Genomic DNA, 13,867 nt, shown 5'->3' with positions numbered 1-13,867 from the left:
TCATTACTAACAGATTAGAAAGAATACTTGATGAGAATCAACCGAAAGAGCAAGCTGGCTTTAGGACAGGATTCTCAACTATGGATCACCTTCACGTAATATCACAGCTAATGGAGAAAGCAAATGAATATAAAACACCATTATGCCTGGCATTTGTGGATTATGAAAAGGCATTTGACTCCATACAGCATAAGGCAATGTTTCGGGCACTGGAAAGACAAGGCATAGATACTCCATATATTATGATTTTGAAGAAAATGTATGAGAGTGCTACATCCTTTATTAGACTAGACAAAGACAGTAGCAAATTTAAAATCGAGAAAGGAGTTCGACAAGGAGACACAATATCTCCGAAACTGTTTACTGCTGCCCTTGAGGAAGCTTTCAGAAGATTAGATTGGTCCCAGAAAGAAGTCAATGTGAACGGAGACTACCTAAACCATTTACGATTTGCAGATGACATTGTGGTCATAAGCCACAATCCCAAAGAATTAGAGGAATATCTTAACAGTTATGCACAGTTAGTAAGGATTTTGGACTAAAGATGAATATGGCTAAAACAAAAGTAATGATAAACAAGTATGCCACAGAAAGGGAAATAATGATTGAGGGAGCAGTAATTGGAAAGGTGGAGTCATATACTTATCTGGGACAAGTTATTAGCTGTAATAATGATAAATGGCTGGAAGTGAAGAGAAGAATAAATTTTGGATGGATAGCATTCAGGAAATATAGTCACATACTGAAGAGCAATATCCCAGTTTGTCTGAAACGTAAAATAATGAATCAATGTATACTCCCCACCATGACTTATGGAAGTGAAACTTGGGCACTCACCAAAAGAATGGAAGAGAAGCTAAGAACTACACAGCGAAGAATGGAACGAATTATATTGGGAATCAGACTGTTAGAAAAGAAGAGAAACACATGGATTAGGCAGCAAACTCAAGTAAAGGACATTCTTATCCAAACTAAAGAACTAAAATGGTCTTGGGCAGGACAGACAGATGGACTAAGAAAATAACAGAATGGTACCCAAGAGGAGCTAGAAGAAAATCTGGAAGACAAAGGCGGAGATGGATAGATGAAGTTCATGAGTTTTTGAGTAGTAAATGGATGGCCAGTGCTCAAAACAGAAGGAACTGGAAAGTTGCTGGAGAGGCCTTCATCCTGCAGTGGATTGAAAATGGCTGATGATGATGATGTGTTGGAACATCAACTCCGATCTGCGCCATCTCAACCACGGACCTTACAGGAGTTAATGGATCTGCTGGTACTATCTACCACAAGACACATTTATAAATCTTGTAGTATCCATGCCTCGCCTGGTAGGAGCTGTTTTGGCTGCACGTGGAGAACCAACATCATAGTAGGTAGGTGGTCATATTGTTTTGGCTCATTGCTGTGTGTGTATGTATATATATATATATATATATATATATTAATAGTTATATTAGTGATAAAAAGACAATAACTAAAAAGACAATAACTAATATTTATGGGTTAATGCAGTTGCAAGCAATCATGCAATACACCCATAATGTCTACAGAATATTATTAGAAAAAGTAAATCAATCCAATAATAATACCATCATGGACCTAATAAAACGCAAAAAAAAAAAAAAAAAAAAAATAATAATAATATTATTATCGCTTTTTACCGACAATCTAGATGACTTCAACTGGAGCCAACCACCCAGAATGAAGGCAAAAAACGACAAGAAGTTCTCTGTTTCTGTGATGATCAATATATGCTAAGTAATTTAAATCTAAATCAAATATAAACCAGTATAGGTCAAATATAAATCGAATATAAATAAATCGAATGATGATAAAAATTAAGAAAAAGTTTGAAATATTAGAATCAAAGGTAAGAAATATAAGTAAAATATAAATGTAAGCATATATTAATCATCGTTGACCCGACAGAGAACGTAATTTAATGATTAAAATAAGATTAAATATATAATACATACTACATTTGGCCGTATCTAGGACATAATGTAATAGTCGTCAAAATAATGTGTGGTGCCCCCTATGTGATGGATACGGTAAAAATAAATAAATAATTAAATTAACGCAAAGAGAAACATGTTAAATTCATTTAAATTTACTTAAATTCACGCTGAGATAACATGCAAATTCAGCTCAGGGTCCTATTTTAGGAACGGGTTTGCGATCCCGGGCATACCCGAGCCACAACTTATATCTTGCAATGTCTTTAAACTGTCCTACACTCTTTATTTTTATTTCTCTGAAATTATTAGGGCAATCCGAGGACGTAGGAGAAACTATTTCTTATCTATACCACTATTGTTCGCCTTTGTGGAGTTCAGGTTCTATTATTCCTACTCCTTTAGTTTTTCTTCTTACTATCTGCATGTTTCTCTTTGCGTTAATTTAATTATTTATTTATTTTTACCGTATCCATCACATAGGGGGCACCACACATTATTTTGACGACTATTACATTATGTCCTAGATACGGTCAATTGTAGTATATATTATATATTTCATCTTATTGTAATCATTAAATTACGTTCTCTGTCGGGTCAACGATGATTAATATATGCTTACATTTATATTTTACTTATATTTCTTACCTTTGATTCTAATATTTCAAAATTTTTCTTAATTTTTATCATCATTCGATTTATTTATATTTGACCTATACTGGTTTATATTTGGTTTAGATTTAAATTACTTAGCATATATTGATCATCACAGAAACAGAGAACTTCTTGTCGTTTTTTGCCTTCATTCTGGGTGGTTGGCCCCAGTTGAAGTCATCTAGATTGTCTGTAAAAAGCGATAATAATATATATATATATTTTTTTTTTTTTTTTTTGCGTTTTATTAGGTCCATGATGGTATTATTATTGGATTGATTTACTTTTTCTAATAATATTCTATATATATATATATAAGAATTAGAAATAATTAACAAAAGATATGGTAAGATGGGAAAGTTATTAACAACAACAACGTGCCAGGCCTAATGGAAGAAGATAAGAGAAAAAGAATGTTAAGAATGTAATAAATTAAGTGGAATTAATGGCTGAATCAACAGTCTGAATTAACAAGCCAAATCATATTTACAAAAGCTAGAAAGGAAGTGGAAATTAATGAATATAAAAACATAGTGATAAAATAGAAATGAAAATAAATTGGTACATAGATCAGGTATTTCATCAGGGGACTACACCTGATCATGTACCAAAACACTGTGTTTCTATATAAACCCATGTTGATGGAGGTAGCATTAAAGAATAATAATATTCCGGGGGGGGGGGGTAACAGGCAGCAGCATAGAAATGGGAAGTAATACAAGGTAGGGGAGGGAAAGGTATTAAAAAAGAGGCGAAGATAGTGAGAATAAGAAAAGAAGGAATGTCTGAATCGCCCTTGTATTGCATTAATAGTTCAATGGATGGAAAAAGAAGAATAGAAAGTGGAAAGAAAAGGAAAAGATTTTAAAAGACTAGGCAAACTAGGTGCGTAAGTACCCAACCTCTTAGAGAGGGCCTTGGCTGGCTGTGAAGGTGTTAGTAGAAGGGGAGAACTAATACCGCCAGCCTGTGATATTTTTTGTTAATGTCAGATGTAGAAAATATAGCGAAAAACAAGTAAAAAGACAAGTGAAAAGAAGAATAAAAAGAAAAATTAAGAAGAAGAATAAAATTAAATACCTTTAAAATTATGTAGCATCAATTAGTAAAATGCATAATAAACATGATTAATAAATAGAATACAAACAGGGAGATCTATGACGACGGTGAAGTTGCTTAGTAGAAAAAACAATGGAAGCCCTCTATAGTTAGAAGTGAGGAAAAAGGTCCGATTAATAATAATTAAAAATAATAAAATAAGAATGGAAATAAAAATGAAAGTTACTTAGAAAGTGAAAAGGCATGAGCATCGTTCAGAATAGAAGTCATATGATGTGATCACTTTTATTATTATTCTTTAATGCTACCTCCATCAACATCGGTTTGGATAGAAACAGTGTTTTGGTACATGATCAGGTGTAGTCCCCTGATGAAATACCTGAACTACGTACCAATTTATTTTCATTTTTATTTCTATTTTATCACTATTTTTTAATAGTGATTAATGATAAGATTAATAGTGATTAATGTATATTAAAAAATAGTGATAAAATAGAAATGAAAATGAAAATAAATTGGTACATAGATCAGGTATTTCATCAGCGGACTACACCTGATCATGTACCAAAACACTGCGTTTCTATAGAAACCCATGTTGATGGAGGTAGCATTAAAGAATAATAATAAAAGTCATCACATCATATGACTTCTATTCTAAACGATGCTCATGCCTTTTCACTTTCTAAGTTACTTTCATTTTTATTTCTGTTTTCATTTTTATTTCCATTCTTATTTTATTATTTTTAATTATTATTAATCGGACCTTTTTCCTCACTTCTAACTATAGAGGGCTTCCATTGTTTTTTCTACTAAGCAACTTCACCGTCGTCATAGATCTCCCTGTTTGTTAATCATGTTTATTATGCATTTTACTAATTGATGCTACATAATTTTAAAGGTATTTAATTTTATTCTTCTTTTCACTTGTTTTTTTGCTATATTTTCTACATTTGACATTAACAAAAAATATCACAGGCTAGCGGTATTAGTTTTCCTCTTCTACTAACACATTCACAGCCAACGCCCTCTCTAAGAGGTATGGTACTTATGTACCTAGCTTGCCTAGTATCTTTTAAAATCTTTTCCTTCTCTTTACGTCTTTCTACTTTCTATTCTTCTTTTTCCGTTCGTTGAACTATTAATGCAATACAAGGGCGATTCGGACATTCCTTCTTTTCTTATTCTCACTACCTTCGCCTCTCTTTTTTACTACCTTTTCCCTCCCCTACCTTGTATTACTTCCCATATCTATGCTGCTGCCTGTTACACATTTTTTTTTTTTTAACCTTAACTTAATTCAACAGTTTTACTTAAATATACACACTGCGTTGGGGCTACCTTACCCATGTTTCTGGAGATTTTTTTTTTTTTTTTCCCAGAATATTATTATTCTTTAATACTACCTCCATCAACATGGGTTTGTATAGAAACGCAGTGTTTTGGTACATGATCAGGTGTAGTCCCCTGATGAAATACCTGATCTATGTACCAATTTATTTTCATTTTTATTTTTATTTCTATTTTATCACTGTTTTTTAATATTCATTAATTTCCACTTCCTTTCTAGCTTTTGTAAATATGATTTGGCTTGTTAATTCAGCCTGTTGATTCAGCTATTAATTCCACTTAATTTATTACGTTCTTAACATTCTTTTTCTCTTATTTTCTTCCATTAGGCCTGGCATGTTGTTATTAATAACTTTCCCATCTTACTATATCTTTTGTTAATTATTTCTAATTCTTATTTTATAGTTGTATCCTGTTCTGTAGCCTTGCGCATTCAGGTACATCTATTTTCTTATCTTCTTCTTTTCTTTTCCCATCTCTCTTTCTTACATTTCTTACCTTTTGTATATACTACATACTTTAAATCCTTAGCTATCTGCAGCTCTGCGCATTGCTATTTTTAAATGTAAACCCACCTATACCTCTCTCTTCTCTTACTTCTCTCTTTCTTACTTATCTTACTTATCCCAGTTTTCTTTATCTTCCTTTTCTCTTTACCTCCTTAGTTCGCATTTTAAGATGCTTTCGTCGCTAACACAACTTGTCCTATTTAATTTATCCTCTTTTTATGCATAAAGATACACTAAACTACTCGGCAAGTCAGCACTGTGTTGCCTCTAGTTCAGCTAGAAAACGTGTTGCACTGTATCCCACTCCTGAGGATACTGTGTTAAATATTAAACAGGAGAATCATATGTTTAACCCTAACCACTTTGATTCTGTACCCATACATACTACACATATTCTAAACCCAACTCTATCTTTTAGAAAATGTTCAGACAAACAATGTCTTACTTGTCCCATGATGGATAATTCCATTTTCGACTCTAATTCTATCTCCACTCTGTTTTGTAAAACCAATAATGTCATATATTTACTTACTTGTAATATATGTAATATTAAATATGTTGGCCAAACTTAAAATTCTCTTAATATTAGAATCAACGGACACAGATCCAAAAGCAAAAAGCATTTGGCAATAATTTTAATACTGAAATTGAACTCTTCCACTTCCACCATCATGGTTTTAACGTCAAAATCAAAATTATCGCTATCATTAATGATAACGTCCTTCGGGATTATATGAAAATTTATTCATGTGTGTTTATAAGTCGTTGTATTCATATGGTTTAAACAATAAATTTTTTAACAAAATTTTATTTAGTAGTGGTTGTTTAAATACCAGCCACTGCATTTACAATCTGTTCCATCTTAGTCATTTTCTCAACAATAAATGTAGACACAAACGTGGAATAAGTCAAACCGACATTTCAGACATATTTGGCATAATTTCAATGATATTATTTGCTCATGGGATAATACCATTCTTGATATACATAAAACTTCTCTTTTTCTTTTTAACATCAAAAACTCTATACTAAAAGCCCTAACTTTATATATTAATAATTTTAAATTCAAAAATGTCCAACTTAAACACATCATTTTAGATATCTCTCTTTTTAGACTAGGTTCCATTACTACATATAGTAATGAATACTGTATTATTAAATTTACACACAAATGGTTTGACAAAATTCCTGGGCATCATTTGCTAAATAATTGTAATAATCTCCTCCCATTTTATAATAATCTCAGGTTTAACATTCATCACTGTTTCAACTAATAAAGGAGGTAGCACTCTCATATATTTTCTTCAAAATCATAATATATGGGGTATCAATGCCTTGTCTTTCCAGTGCCCGAAACATTGCCTTATGCTGTATAGAGTCAAATGCCTTTTTTTTTCCACATAATCCACAAATGCCAGTCATAATGGTGTTTTATATTCATTTGCTTTCTCCATTAGCTGTGATATTACGTGAAGGTGATCCATAGTTGAGAATCCTGTCCTAAAGCCAACTTGCTCTTTCGGTTGATTCTCATCAAGTATTCTTTCTAATCTGTTAGTAATGATCCTTGTGAACAACTTGTAGATGTGGGATAACAAACTAATTGGTCTATAATTTCCAATTTCTGATTTATCTCCTTTCTTATGCAGCAAAACTATGATTGCATTATTCCACTGCTTAGGCGTCACACCTTTTCTAATGCACTTTGTGAAGAGCCTTGCCAGTTTTTGTGTTATGTCTCTTCCTCCCAATTTTAACAACTCTACAGTAACTTCATTTTTCCCCGGGGCTTTTTGATTCTTCATTTTCTTCAATGCATGTTCTAACCTCATCAGGAAGAATATTGGGTATGTCGTATGTGTTGGTACTTTGCAATCCATCTTCCCCACTGCTAGCATCATTCCCTCATTCCTTGTATAATTCTCTATAGTAGTCGTCTACTATTTGAATTAAATAGTAGACGACTACTACTCAGCAGAGAAGGCTGTTTATAAGTACACCATCGCTATTCTTCAGTTTCAGTATCATTTGTCTTTCTGTATTACTGCTTATGGCTGCTGATTTAAATCCTTTGTTTTCCCTTAATGCTTGTTCTACTTTTCTTGTGTTAAATCTTCTTATGTCCTCTGAGTCTCTTTCTAATGGCTTTGCATAACTCAGTATACTCAATTTTCTCCCTGTAAGTGTTTTTCTTGCTCTTCATTTGTCGTCTTCGGTTCATCATGACAAGTGTTTCTTGACTAATTTTTTTTCTTCTTTGGATTTCTTTTTTCCTATAGGTTTCTTGGGCTTTATCATTTTTAGAAAGTTGTAATATTCCTCATGGATATCTTGGTCCTAAGCAGTCTGCAGAAGCTGAAACTTGTTAAGTTCCAGTACATACTGCTTTTTCTCCTCCTCTATTATCTCAAAGACCTTTGTATTATTTACTGAGTCAGTTTTTTCCTTTCCTTTCCTACATCTATATCAAGTGTACATCTTACCATTCTGTGATCACTTCCCACATTTACTTTATTCAGGACGGTAACATCATTCACAATATATCTTCTGTTAGTGAGGATGAAGTTGATTTCATTAGTTGTTAATCCATTTGGACTCTTCCAATGTCCACTTTCTGTTCACCCTTTTCTTGGAAAAAGTGTTCATTACTGACAGTCCTTGAGATTCTGCAAATTCCACAAGTCTTTCATCTCTTTCACCAATTCCAAAATTTCCTATAGTTCCTCTTTCTGCGCTGTTTTGCCTTTTTCCAACCTTAGCATTGAAGTCCCCATAATAATAGTGTAGTGGGTTTTCTGCTCATCTAGAAGACTCAATTTCGGTGTACATTTCTTCAACCTCTTCATCGTCATGGCTCGATGTTGATGCATAAATCATTATAATCTTTAGCTTGTACCTCATAGAAATCTGGAGTATTATTAGTCTTGACACTCTTGGTGATGTACTTTTGAATTCCAAAATGTTGTTTTTAAAATCTTTATGGACCAGAAACCCAACTCCACCTTCACTGTTTCCATTGGTGTACAGCAGATTTCCACTTGATAAACTTATAAGTGATTCATTTCTTCTTCTTGTTTCAGCCAAACCGATGATATTCCAATTCACATTTTCTAATTCCTTTTCCAGCTCTAATATCCTGTCTTCACCAATGAGTGATCTTACGTTACAACAGGCCAAGCAATCAAGGTATGCCTGTATAAATTTCACAATTGCATACATAAGCATATTTTAATGGCACAAACAAATTGCAACCAACACGATTTGCGTGGAATAACAAGTTTACGATGCTTAAAAAAAGGAATGAAGAGAAAATTCTGAAAATTTGTTTTTATACGATTGAAGATTTTAGTAAAGGGAAAACACATTTCACGCTAATAATGTAAAAAACCACATAATTCCAGCTATCAATATTTTCACAAATACAATAACATTGAGTTTACTACCCGTTTATAATTGATTGCACTAACAGAAAAACCCAATAAACAAGAAAGTGCAAATTATTTTTATTGTTTTATGGTCGTGACCCCCAGAAATGTGCTTTAGAAAAATATCACAAAGGCATTTAAAATTGATTCTTATAACGGACCATATGATAATGATGAAAGTACTACACTTTTAATGATTTGAATTGGTAACTAATACAATTTACAAACCATGCTCATGACCTTTTATATGGCCTTAAGGTCATGCTTCATGCTTGTGACCTTAAAAATGACATTTTAGTGAGATAGCGAAAATTTCAACTTCTGAGATCTTGAAATGAATTACCAAAATAACAATGCGTTATTGGGTTCACATTACGATATTTTAAAGATACGATGGTATCTTGGGAACTGATTAATATAATAAAGCAGGGTACACCGTATTGTATAGCTACGCACGTGGTTTGTAATGCGGTATTTATGAATGTTTAACATTCATTTTTTGCAATTAATGTTCATATTTTCGATTTTGTTGATACGTGAAAAAAAAAAAAAAAATACTCGTAAACCTGGGGACTTGTAAAAACGAGAACTGCCTATATATGTATTGATAGGCTGTCAGTATCTGGTCTCAATTCAAGCTGAAACTTTTCATTGGATCCCAAACCTGAAAATTCTGCTAACTGTTAACCCATCTACTTGATGATACAGTCAGTATTACAAACTTAAGCATGTTGTAATATATAATTTGATCCACCATAGTTAACTATGCTAAGTTTGCAAAAAAAAAAAAAAAAAAAAAAAAAAAGAGAGGTCATTTTGGCTTTATGGCCAAAATATCTTTCAATTTCTTTCTTTTTGACCATTCTTTAGTCTTCACTGTCATAAACTTCAAACTGGTTTAAATTTTATTTATTTATTTATTTATTTATTATTTTATTTTTTTTTTCTACATTTGCACAAATGATGTGCACTCCCTATTCTTAAATGTTCAATCACTTGCATTTTAACTTGCGAGGAAATAGATTTTTGTTATCTTCTGACTTTGTGACCATTATGACTGCTTGTTCACTTCACACTCATGTTTGCCATTGTAGATTGCTTCCCCACACCCCACTAACATGTGTGAGGAAAAAGTGTCGATCCATAAAGTTCAATAGGAGTGCAGCCAAATACAATTGGAAATACAATCTTGTGACTGTATACATTTCTGGAAATGCACACAGTTGCAGAATGGGATCAATTATATAAGCTAGTGGAGGCTTTGTACCTGCTTTCTTGGAAATTGGAATGGCATTAACCGGTTTTTGCCACTCCAGCATTTCAAAATAATTTTACAAAATCATATACAGACCTGTATTAATAGTGGGAAAGAGTGCATATGTAAAGGCTGCTATTCATTTGGAGTGCAGTTTGGCAACGATACTTGGGTTTTTTTCAAGATAGGAGACCCTTGTCAGTGGAAGATTTTGTTTATGGCACATCTTTGAGTTAATACTTGTACTATACTTGAAGTTGCGTTAAAAAGGGAAATTTCTTTATTTTCAGTGAAGTTTCACGTAGTAAATATTTTGTGTTATGTGTGGATTTTCAAATGTGCCAAAAATTAGAATTTCTGTGAAGTGATTTTGTGGAATTCTTCATTTTCGCTCCTTCCAAAATGTACCATACTTAAGTACATTTTGGTGGGGAAAATAATTTTATTTTACCAAGCTGTAAAGTGTTGTGCAACATGAACCATATATTTATTACATTTTATAGTACTGTATATTATTACCTCTCTTTCAAGCTACACTTATGCAGTATGTATGGTAACTTGCAGTATATTTTATGGCTTTTTATTACTGTACTATATTACTACTCAAAATCTTCAAAATTCCATTATTCAGCAAGGATGCCATATGTGGAGTTTCAACTATATTTCTATATTTGCTGCTAGTTTAGCTGATCTCATCCCTGTTCCCCCCCACCACCACCACCACCACAATCATTGATAGTTTCAGGTGATGTTGGATAAAGCTTTATACCTGCAAGATGAATTCTCTGCATGCTAAGTAATTATAACCTCTACTTGACCACATTTACAGCATATGTCTTTCACTCTTATGGAAATTCAGAATTCATATTCAATTTTATTAAGCATGGTTGTTTGGTAAAAGAATAGTGAATTATATTTCATCTTAAAACTGCAAATCATATTTATGTTTAGTACTTTAATTATCTTACATAATGATTTTTATTTCCTTAGGAACATTTGGATTTGTAGGTACAAGTGCATTTGTGAGGAAGATTTATTCCACAGTTAAGATAGACTGAAAATTATTTTCTTTACATAATGTATATTTGTGAGTGGTAACAGTCCCATAAAGGAACTATAACATCAGAAAGCATAATCCGTATAAGAAGAAACTAGGCAGTGGAGAATTGCAGAGAACTTTCGCAGTGATACTTGCCTGTTTCTTATTCTAAACTACTACAGTCAAGATTTTGCACTTTTGTAAACCAGACTAGTATGTGTAGTGAACTAAAATGATACTTTATCACCTCAACAAGGGCTTTCCAGATGTGTATCCTTCAGTGAATGGCATTCAGTTTTATCTTAGATAATTATTCTGTGTAATTGTCTGAGGTAAGTATATGCCATAAATAAACACAGCCATAAGAGATGTATAGATGTTTGGACCAGATCACATAGCCAGAGATAATGTATTTAATAAAAAAAAAAAAAAAAAAAAATGAAAATAATAATAAATAATAACACTGTGTTAAACAGTGCATTTCTTTAAAAATATATATATTCCAGTTTTTATTTACTGAAATATTTTGCTGTCCAGAATGGATGGGGGGTGAGAGTTGAATTGCCAGACTGTGATATTCAATATCATTTGTAGATGCTTTTACCAGGTTTGAAATGTAACATTCTATATGTAAATTGCTTTCTTTACTTGTTATCAATAAACGTAAGGGTCTTGGATAGGTTCCATCTATTTTTAATAATTAAGGATATTTTAACTTATTAAGTTAAGCTGTATACAGCAAGTATGCGTTATAGAATAAAGAACAACTTATTTTTTTTTTTTAATTAAAAAAAAATAATAATAATTATGATAAATTTTAGCGTGACCAGAATTAAACTGACAGTATGAATGCTACTATTGAATAAATTTGCAAAATATTTTGAGTATGCATTTCAGACAAAGCAAAAAAATAATAATAAAGTTCAAGAATTGTCTATTTTATGTAGTATTTTTCCATTAATTCGGCTAGATGCCATTGCTTCGACTGATTCCTTACCCCTTTGGATTTTAAATGTGAGGTGGAAAATCCATTTATTTTAAAATGCTTATAGTACAGGTGGTTGAGGGATCTCATTGAAAATATCTTTTATAGTCAGTAAAATGCCCATTTTCTGTAACTTTAAGAATATTTATGATCATAATTAGTAGTTGCTTTCTCTTTTTTTTTTTTTTTTTTTTTTGCAATCTAAACAGTCAAGCATCCTGATTTTCTTATAATACTTTTCATATTTGTTAAAAAGGTTTGCCTCAATATGATACGTACTTTTCTATGATGCTCTCCAGAAATTAAAACGAATAAAACATTAACACAAAATAATTAAAATAAATTGAAAACAATTAAAAAATCAGTTAATTTTAATTGTTTTCAAATCAAGTAATTACAAAAAGTTTTAACATAAATATGAAAAAAGATTTTCCTTCCAAGTGGTTTATTATCTTTAATCAATTTCCCAGCGCCTATAAATATTCAACGATGGAATCTGCTTTAGACTCAGAAATACAGATCTTAAACAGGGGTTACTGTGACTATAAACCGTATTAGGGTACAAGCTAAGGATAGGATACAAAAAACTACACCACCCAACAATAGTAGCATCAAAAAAAATACTTTATTTCTGTCCCATACATTGAATATTGGCACAAACAGCTTAACACATTCTTTAAAGATACTGAATTTAAGATTGTGGCTAGAGTAATATGGAAATTACACTCTATACTGAACAGTCACTCAGTTCTTTCATCTTTCACAACGCAAATAAATGACCTTGTATACATTTCTTGCGGTGATTGTGACTCGCCTCACCAAGGATCCACGTGGTTTCCTTTGAATTTTCGGGTTAAACAGCAGGCATTCTCAGTTCATGCTTCTCGTTCAGCAGCGTTGTAATTAGCCTTTCATTCCATTAATGAAAAACATACATTTTTAATCAGAGGCCAAAATACTTAGTATCCAACATAATTATACAAAACTATTAATTTCAGAAACAGTTGAAATTAAATTATGAGAATTCTGTTAACGTTCACTGGCCATATCTAATTTCTGATTCACAGTCTTTTACGAACATGTGCCGAAGACTAATAATCTCTATTTAAGATGCATGCTCACACATACGCGGTAATTTTCATTACTGTTCATGACATACGGTTGAAAAGCGTCAGCTTCAGGAAGGAAAATTGTTTTTCGTATTTACATAAAATTTTCTGTAATTAATTTTTAATTGTGTTCAATTTATTTTAATTATTTTGGATTAATGTTTTATTTGTTTTAATTTCTGGAGAGTGTCATATGGAAGTGTTCTATGTATCATATCGAGGTTAACTTCTCTTATTCTTTTACAGATATTGAAATCAATGTAGAACGTATTGGGCATCACAGCTCTGGTTTATACTATAATACTAAGAAGCTTATAGCTAATTGCATGTGAATAGATCTTTTTTTTTTTTTTTTTTTTTTTTTGCATCTTGGTCATTAATGAAACAATTAACCTTAGGTTTAAATTGAAATTCATAATTACAATAGTTAATTATATATATATATAAAAAAATTGTATATTTATAGTTACAGTAGCTAATTTTATATATACATATAAAAATTAGCTATTATACAATTTTCTTACTTATTA

At 31.8% G+C, this 13,867-nt stretch overlaps 1 protein-coding gene across 1 annotated transcript in view; it reads left to right on the top strand.

Moving 5' to 3' along the window:
• The window catches only part of TM9SF3 (transmembrane 9 superfamily protein member 3), a 357,433-nt gene extending 345,766 nt beyond the window's left edge, over positions 1-11,667 (top strand). Inside the window, exon 14 of the mRNA XM_090369370.1 lies at positions 11,195-11,667. Within this exon, the coding sequence (XP_090225496.1) occupies positions 11,195-11,262 (68 nt within the window). The 3' untranslated portion in view covers positions 11,263-11,667. The remainder of the gene's footprint in view (positions 1-11,194) is intronic.
• The last annotated feature ends 2,200 nt before the right edge of the window (positions 11,668-13,867 follow it).

Source organism: Mastigoproctus giganteus, chromosome 3, assembly GCF_048544385.1.
Source record: "Mastigoproctus giganteus isolate SK-2022 chromosome 3, ASM4854438v1, whole genome shotgun sequence".
Taxonomy (NCBI): domain Eukaryota; kingdom Metazoa; phylum Arthropoda; class Arachnida; order Uropygi; family Thelyphonidae; genus Mastigoproctus; species Mastigoproctus giganteus.
This window is presented reverse-complemented; position numbering and strand designations above follow the sequence as displayed.